This window comes from Atta colombica, unplaced genomic scaffold, assembly GCF_001594045.1.
Source record: "Atta colombica isolate Treedump-2 unplaced genomic scaffold, Acol1.0 scaffold126, whole genome shotgun sequence".
NCBI classification, from domain to species: Eukaryota; Metazoa; Arthropoda; class Insecta; order Hymenoptera; family Formicidae; genus Atta; species Atta colombica.
This window is the reverse complement of record NW_017259213.1, coordinates 992,173-1,000,468: the sequence shown is the minus strand read 5'-3', so window position 1 is coordinate 1,000,468 and position 8,296 is coordinate 992,173. Positions and strand designations below refer to the sequence as shown.

Genomic DNA, 8,296 nt, shown 5'->3' with positions numbered 1-8,296 from the left:
AATAATAAAAAATATCTGTAGATCTCAATGATCCAGTAGACCCAGTAGATCTAGTAGATTGAAAATTTTAACATTATCGATGGAAGAGTAATAATCATTTTTTAGACAGTATGATACATAATTATTTTAAAAATTGATATTTGAAATAAGAGGTAAACGGTATATATGCACCGGTATATATACCGTTTTATCAGTCTTGCAACACAATCCTAAATTGAAGCTGGAATGCGTAATGTAACAAATTAAACTGACAAGCAATTTAATGATACTGATGCTAATGAGCATTTTAAAATAAAACACTGTTATGAAAAATATAAATATTTAATAATTATGTAATTAAATATGGATGATTTAAGCTTATATATTTAATTATATTACTGAACAAAATAAAAACTTTATTAGATAATAAATACTTCAACTTAGAATTTGCCTGATTACTTTCCGAAACATATTTTGATATTCATTCAGGTCAATTTTAAATGGAATTTATTTCCTATTTCTTCAAATTGTTTCTTAGCTTAGTAACAATAAATACAGAGTGGTTCATTTTAATCCATCTAATAAACTATCTTAAAATCCTTAAGTTTAAGACAAAAATATTTCAGATAAATATTAATAAATTACAAGAGAAAAAGAAGATAATGATTTTGGTTCACTTTGAAAAGATATCCTTAAGGTCAGGCCAAGGTTATCTAAATTTTTTGAAATTATATTAATAAATTAATAAAATTTAATAACTATATTATTTTTTTACACATGACTCCTCTAATTATTCTGCATATAAAAAAATAAAAATAGAGAGACAAACTAGAGAGACAAAAAACCAAACAGATAAAAAACTAATAATTTATGAGATATTTTATATTTATTCTGATACATTGACATGAAATATTAAGTATCTGTTAAATTATTACACTTAATTTTTTAATAATCGTATTTTAATACTTTTATAAACAGAATAATGAGATGAATCACTTGGTTTAAAGAAACACACAGTTGCTCATTTTAAAAATTATCTATTTTGCTTATATATATTTTTTAAAGTAATTATGTAATTTCTTTATAAAATTATATTATTTGTAATATTATTATTGACCTTAATATGAACGTGTAACAAAATTGAAAAAAATCTTAAAAAAAATATTCTTTGAAGTGACAAGTATGATTTTATTAGTTTTGAAATAGATGTATGTGTAAGAGAGATAATAACTTTGTAGATATAATGAGATAATTATTTTATATTTTATACAAAAATTTGTAATGAAAATTAAAAACTTAAATATTTCAAGCTCATACATTTATTCTAATTCTAATTATATAATTAAACAAGACTTTATTACATATATATATCAGACACTTCGACCGAGAATTTGCCCGATTGCATTCATTTCTTTATGAGACATAGGTTCTAACATTAATCCAGGTACTGGTGGAGTCAATTCTAAATCACGGAGTTCATTTACTTTTATCTTTAAATCGCTCCTTAGTTTATTAATGGCAGTATCACATTCTCTCTGATCTGTAATGTAATATGTAATGTAATATATAATGTAAAAACAATATAGATTATAAAAATTACAGAATATTAGGTGTAGTAAAAAGAAATCCATTATTTTTGCATGAAATTGAATGGAAAAATAATGGATTTCTTTTTACTACACCTAATATAAACTTTCTTGTTCTGCTTGTTGTTTAAAATTACCTTTTACAAGTAATTCTTCAGCTGCTTTAGACGACATCTTTAAAAGCAACGGTCCTACTGTTATCCAAGTTTTTTCATGCGTCTGTTTTTGAAGTGCTCTCATTCCAACACGATCATCGTTTCGTCTCTTGTCTAGAGCGATTATTTCCTCTCGATCAGTGAGAATTTCGCCAGCTTTATTTTCAACTTTTTCTAAGTGTTCCAATAATTTGTGCTGCTCGTCCGCCATCTATAACAAATTAATAAATGTATCATTTTTTTATTTATATATTTTTATATTATATAGAAAGGTTCTCATTCACATGCTACATTTTAAACTTTATTATTTTTTTATTATTTTGAAGTAAACTTTATTATTATTTTTTATTATTTTGAAATAAACTTTATTATTTTTGTATATTTTTAAATTTTTATTGATAATTAGCATGAGATCAAAAATTGTAATGATAACATTATATAAAGAAGTAAAAAATATTTTTATTAAAGTATTAATAGTATCTTATAATAAAAAAAAAAGATTGAAGATTAACTTACAAGTCTTAAATATATAAGAACAGTAAAAGTTATATTTTTATTACATTTAATCTTGAAATAACATCATATTCAAAATAGAATTATTTATATTTATTTTAAGATAATGCTATACGCAAAGCTCTTTCTTTCCTAGCTTCTCTGTGAAGTAGCCTTTCCCTGTCCCTTTTCTTCAAAGGTTTTTGCTTGGGCATTTTGGAACTGTTAATGGCAGTTGTATCGCCTGACTTAAAATGAGTAATCTTATATTCATTTTCTATTAATTGTCCCAATCCTTTGCGATCCATTTTTAAACATGTTTTGATAGGATATTTTATTCCTTTCCCAGAAGGACCAAGACCAGCTTCCTCATCCCATCCTGTATTCAAAAGCATTCTATATCCTTTATTTTGCCTCGATATTCCATATATTGTATATTTCAGTTTCGGTTTTGTATTAAAGATGTGTAGAGTTGAACTTTCGTGTTTTTGTGGAGTTGTTTCTTGAAAGGTCGTTTTACAGATTTCACAGTAAAACGCTGCGTTCTGCTCCAACTGTGTCTTATCTTTCATAACATTGTCTTTATTGTGTTCCACTGATGATTCTATAGGTAATGATCTTACTGATAAAGTACTTGTATTATTTGTATTTGGAATATTTGCAGTTAACTGATTGATACTGCTTATAGAGTCAGACTTCTTCAATAGCGCTACAATATTCAAATAATTTTTTTTTAAAGCTAATTGTGCTGCAGTAAGACCAGACTTATCTCTAGTTTTTTTGTTAGCCCCAAGATTTAATAAAAATTGTACAATCTCTAAATGACCACAATAAGCAGCGGACATTAATGGGGTCCAACCAAAATCGTCAGACGAATTCACATTTTCTGTCGTCATGTATTTTTGCAAAAACTTTAAATCTTTTTGCTCCACTGCTTTTAACAATGTATTGACTGTGACTTTTGCTAGAATATCATCAGAAAGTGTACTCTTCTTTGATTGTACAATAGAAGTTGGATTTGTATTGGAGTTGTCTTGGTTTCCAGTGATTTTTAACCTTAAATTCTTTAATCTTGCTAATGGAGTATTACTATAACTAGTTTGTTGAACAATTTCTTCATAAGTAGCCTTTGCTTCGTTACCTTGGAAAGCCAACTGATGAACACATCTCTCTGGAGATTGATCCTGTATATTAGATGATTCTCTGACGAAGGTCTTCCACGGTATATCAATGTTGTGTCGTATGTGTATCCACTGTTGCAAAGGCATCTTTTTTATGTCATACGTTACGTTGTCTTGTACTACTAATATATCTTCTCTTCTTTAATGGTTCTCTTGTTGTGAAATTTGTATAGAATTCTTATGAAATATCCTATCTTCTCAGTCAATATTTATCTTTTTAGGAATCAAATAATATTTTTGTGATTTAAAACGTCATAAAATACGAGTAAATGAGCAATGCGTTGCTCTGCACCTCGTTATTATTGCCACAATAAAAGTTCGCAAAAAGACTTCGCAAAAATTCGCAAAGACAAAATAAAATCGTGTCTCAAAAGAGTGTACAGATCTGACGCGTATTGTTCACAAATGTTCGAGATGTTATATTATCGAAATAATACGTCGATAGCAAAATTTACCTTTGCTTCAACGCTATCACTGCAACTGCAATCTGTTGCAATCGTCTCGCCTGAACGTCACGTAGTCACATAAATCACATAATTCACAATTAGGTTATGTACGACGAATACTCTCTAGAGAAACTCTCTAGAGAACTCTATGCAGGGAATTCAGTTCTCGGACGACACAGAGCAACAAATCGAAATCTACCAAGGGTGCGTTCCAAAACTTGACTCTGTCAACTCCGAGTATCCTTTATCTTTATTCAACATTTAATATAATATAATTTAATATATCAATAAGAATAAAATATCGAGTTGACAGAGTTGAATTTTGGAATCCTCGGGATCGATTCTGTACCTTGAAACGAGGAAAATTATAAAAGTGAGCGAATTTACTAGAATATTGATTATTTCATTGATCAACACTATATTGGTCAACTAGTAAATTTGCTCGCTTTTGTAATTTTCACCTCGTTTGAAGATACAGAATCGAGAGAAATGTTTAAAGTGCATTTTTTGAAAGCGATTAAATAATTGAAAATTCATAAATATGAAACAAGAACGATTTTTTAAAACTTTGTAATTTTTGAGATACTTATTGTAACATATTTCGTCGTAATTAATTATTAAGGAAATATTTGCTTATGAATGAAATCTAACAAGAGAAAATCTAATAATTCTGATTTTTTTTTCTCTCTTTCTTTCTCTCTCTCGCACTTTTTGCATTTAGCATCTTTTCATAATAAAATTGCCTATTTATTTATGTCAATAATATTTTTTAAAAATAATTTTTACAAAATTCATATTTAAAAAATTATTTTTTAAAAATATTATTGACAAAAACAAATAGAAATAATTTTATTATAAAATTTTCGTATTAGATATTTTTTTATACATATCTTGAACCTCGAATGGTTTCTAAGATATAATGTTTCTAAGATGTTACGAAAAAAGTTAATAATCACTTTATCAATAATCGAGTCATTTCTTTAAAACTTTCCGCATTAATTAATATTTTCTAAATTCTATTTATTAAAATCTATGTGTAAAATAACCTATATGTATAAGTTTCATTAAAAATTTTAATGAAATTTTTTATACATACAAATTGGGAAAAAGTCTCAAAAATTTTTGCATTTAAAATGAGGTAGATAAATATAAATTTAGGCATTGAAAAGAAAAAAAAAGCAAATGTATTGAGTGCAAACAATACAAGCAATGTTAACTGACTAATTTTTAATCCACAGATTTGTCTACATTATTCTTAAAGTATTATATTATTTTTGAAGTATTGCTTCTAGAAATCTGTTGATTCAAAATTCGAGACACACACAAAATATTGAGAGAGGTTAGGTTAGAAATTATTGCCGATGATCGCGCGACGCATGTGGTGTACACGTTCAGGTACATGAAATTTTTTAACTTGTAAATGGAATATCATTACGATTAAATAAATCATGGCTTTGCCAACTTGGGCGAAAATAGGAATTGGATGGTACGTGTACACAGTATCTTGAAAAAAGTTTCTCACGTCTGATTTTTGCATATCACGTTAACATTAACCTAAAAATTGAACTATGATTATCGTGTCAATAGAATAATTCCGAACATTTATAATTTTTGACATGTATATAGATCAAAGATTTCAGATTTTGCGTTTGCTAGTCTATAAAAAAAAAACATTTTTATATGATCTTTATTATAGAATGATGAATTTATATTTTGTAGGTCTGTAGCCACTGTTCTAGGACTTTATTCATTTGTGCTGTCCAAGAGAAGCATCAATGCTCAGAGATATGAGATTATGAAAGCTAGACAACGATTGCGCAACGTCAATACTGTAGAATAATTTATTAAGAAGTAAAATTTTTAAGCAAAGAAAGCATAATTATAGAGTACCAAGTTGGAAAAATGGCAGCATTACCGCAATTAGACGAGGATAAAATGAAGCTAGTGCAGGATTTAGAAATAGAAATGATGTCAGACATGTATAATCGCATGACATCTGCATGTCACAGAAAGTGTATAGCACCGAAATATACCGAGGCTGAACTAGGCAAAGGAGAATCAATATGTCTAGATCGTTGCATTGCTAAATATTTAGACGTTCATGAACGTATAGGCAAGAAACTTACACAAATTTCAATGCAAGAAGCAAAAATTGCGGAACAACCAAAAACAAGTTGAATCTATTATCATTAATTGTATTTGATAAAATCTTGAACTTATTATCTATTATAAGTTGTCTTTAATCTTTCAATTAATGTTTCAATTATAATACAAAGATTTGTATCTTAAATTAAAATTAATGATAAATTGTAGTATATCATTCTGTACTTTAATGTTTTAAATTGCGAATAAACTAAATGTTACAATATGTTACAAATTTTTAATTTTCCAATTTATCAAATGTTTAAATACATCATATCCTTTCCATGATATATAATTAAATATTATAATCTTGTTGAATTTTACTGAAGTAGTTTATAAGTTTATTAAAACTTACAAACTATTTTGTATAAACTTGTAAACCACTTTAAATTTATTTTGAAGAAATATTTATTTATATAAAAAATATAAAATATTTAAATATTTATAAGATTTATTTGTGTCATAAACCCTTGGGATGTATAGATTGTTTTAGATAAATACATTTACAAATAGTTTATTCTTCAAAATTTCATACAACACAATTTGCAAATAATAATGCATAATACATTACCTAAATTTTTATTAAATTTAAATAGCAGAAAAATTTGGCTATCACTCCTATTTTACATTTAACAACTTTTATTGATTATTCAAAATATAACTTTTGTCCATCTAAAGTAATTTTTTTCCATGTATACTTTTAGACACAAACTTTTGTGACGTAGAAAAATTTTTGTTCTGACAATATACATATAAAATAAGTATTAATGCTAACAATACAACAAGAACACAATATATTAATTATTGTAAAAACAATGAATGAATTTATGGCAATGTGATACAGTATGTACAAATTTAAATGTTATGGATTCTGAACAAAATTGAAGACTTAATGGAAGGTTTCTTATAGTCCTGTTTAGCAAAATAACATCGCTATTGTTAAAAAATAAAGTAGTAAAGAATAAATGGCTTTTCTCTTGTTCTTGTCTAAATTCATATCACATACATAATATTTCGAAATATAATATTTAATATTAACCAGCAGTTTTATCTTTCACTGGACGAATTGTTGCCAATGCCAAAGTGTGCTGGCCACCACCGCTAACTCGTACCACTGTCTTTCCCTCTAATTGCTTTCCCTTAATTAATACTGGTTCCTCGACATCTTTTACATCTCCTGTTCCAAGATTTCCATTGGTTCCCATACCCCATGAATATAAATCACCTATTATAATAAAAATAGAATCTTATATATATGAATCTTGTATATATTTTTTTAAAGAATACTTGATTTTATATTATATCAACACTTCATATTACCAGATTCCGTGACGGCAAAAGATTCTCTACTACCTGCGCCTATGTCAATACATTTAGTGGAACTTAAAGCAGAAACTAATGTAAGTTCTTCCGCGTCTGAGCAATTGGGTCCAAGACCAAGGCGACCGTATTCTTTGCGACCCATCACAAAAACTTGTCCCGCATCATCCAAAGCTATGGTATGGTGTTCTCCACTACTGATATGTTTCCATACTTTTCCGCTAAAGGTTTTTGATATTTGTGGATGAAAATGGATATCATTGTCCTTCAAACCTAAAATATTTTCCAACAAATGCAATTTAAAATTGTGTGTGGAAAATATACGATTTAAAAAAATATCTTTCTTTTTTAAAGAAAGAAATTTATTAGATCGTATATGTGATACACAACTAATAGAAAATAAAAGCCTTTAAGATAGCTTTAGCCTTCCAAGATTCATGTAAGTATCAAATTATTATATTACTACCGTTCTGTAGGGATTGAATTTTAAAAAATTCGAAAAATTAATTCGGCGCGCAATTTTCATAACGATATGTGCAGTATCGAATTATTGAAATACTTAAGATTTAGCTTTGATCGTTAAAAGCTTTTATTTCCTATTGGTCTGTCTTTCTCTTACCAATTTGGTGGAAATTATTTAAACCAAATACATATATATCTCCTTTTTCATGTTCTTTAGCAAAAGTGCAAAAATTTCCTGCCCATATATCGTCAAAATATAATTTCTTTCTGATTTTAAATTCAACTACGCCTGGAGTCAATAGCAGACCTATTCCTTGTCGTGTATTTCTACTGGCTGTACGTGCAGCTACTCGTCCTAGTTGTCCTTGTTCACCGCGTCCACAAGTATATACACGTCCATTTTCACTAAGTAACACTAAATGATCATTACCTGATGCTATTTTGACAACTTTTACATCAGGTAATATTTCTATAGGGAATCGCTCATTTCCTTTTAACGTTAATCCCATAGAACCATGTGTATCCTATTTATA

General features: G+C 27.6%; 3 protein-coding genes across 3 annotated transcripts in view; 1 reads left to right on the top strand and 2 right to left on the bottom strand.

Moving 5' to 3' along the window:
- Nucleotides 1-1,143: 1,143 nt before the first annotated feature.
- On the bottom strand, nucleotides 1,144-3,748 carry LOC108695078 (G patch domain and ankyrin repeat-containing protein 1 homolog). Its single transcript, XM_018204828.1, has 3 exons — nucleotides 2,344-3,748; nucleotides 1,703-1,931; nucleotides 1,144-1,519 (listed from the first exon to the last, which is right to left on the bottom strand). Exons 1-3 carry the CDS (start codon nucleotides 3,478-3,480, stop codon nucleotides 1,350-1,352), a joined length of 1,536 nt encoding a protein of 511 aa, XP_018060317.1. The 5' UTR covers nucleotides 3,481-3,748; the 3' UTR covers nucleotides 1,144-1,349.
- A 1,363-nt stretch (nucleotides 3,749-5,111) lies between these two features.
- Nucleotides 5,112-6,023, top strand: LOC108695139 (mitochondrial import inner membrane translocase subunit Tim10). Its single transcript, XM_018204901.1, has 2 exons — nucleotides 5,112-5,234; nucleotides 5,559-6,023. Exon 2 carries the CDS (start codon nucleotides 5,742-5,744, stop codon nucleotides 6,015-6,017), a length of 276 nt encoding a protein of 91 aa, XP_018060390.1. The 5' UTR covers nucleotides 5,112-5,234; nucleotides 5,559-5,741; the 3' UTR covers nucleotides 6,018-6,023.
- An 873-nt stretch (nucleotides 6,024-6,896) lies between these two features.
- LOC108695109 (regulator of chromosome condensation) overlaps nucleotides 6,897-8,296 on the bottom strand; it is a 2,511-nt gene continuing 1,111 nt past the window's right edge. Inside the window, exons 4-6 of the mRNA XM_018204869.1 lie at nucleotides 7,921-8,287; nucleotides 7,302-7,574; nucleotides 6,897-7,206 (exon numbers count right to left, since the gene is read on the bottom strand). Coding sequence (XP_018060358.1) covers nucleotides 7,016-7,206; nucleotides 7,302-7,574; nucleotides 7,921-8,287 — 831 coding nt within the window. The 3' untranslated portion in view covers nucleotides 6,897-7,015. The remainder of the gene's footprint in view (nucleotides 7,207-7,301; nucleotides 7,575-7,920; nucleotides 8,288-8,296) is intronic.

What these genes read in the sequence shown, in the direction of transcription:
- LOC108695078 (XM_018204828.1), bottom strand. Translation starts at nt 3,480, where the DNA reads ATGCCTTTGCAACAGTGGATACACATACGACACAACATTGATATACCG. An exon ending in AAGAAAGAGCTTTGCGTATA is followed by an intron (nt 1,932 to 2,343) that starts GCATTATCTTAA and finishes AATTTGTTATAG; the next exon opens with ATGGCGGACGAGCAGCACAA. An exon ending in TGAAGAATTACTTGTAAAAG is followed by an intron (nt 1,520 to 1,702) that starts GTAATTTTAAAC and finishes ATTACATTACAG; the next exon opens with ATCAGAGAGAATGTGATACT.
- LOC108695139 (XM_018204901.1), top strand. Translation starts at nt 5,742, where the DNA reads ATGGCAGCATTACCGCAATTAGACGAGGATAAAATGAAGCTAGTGCAG.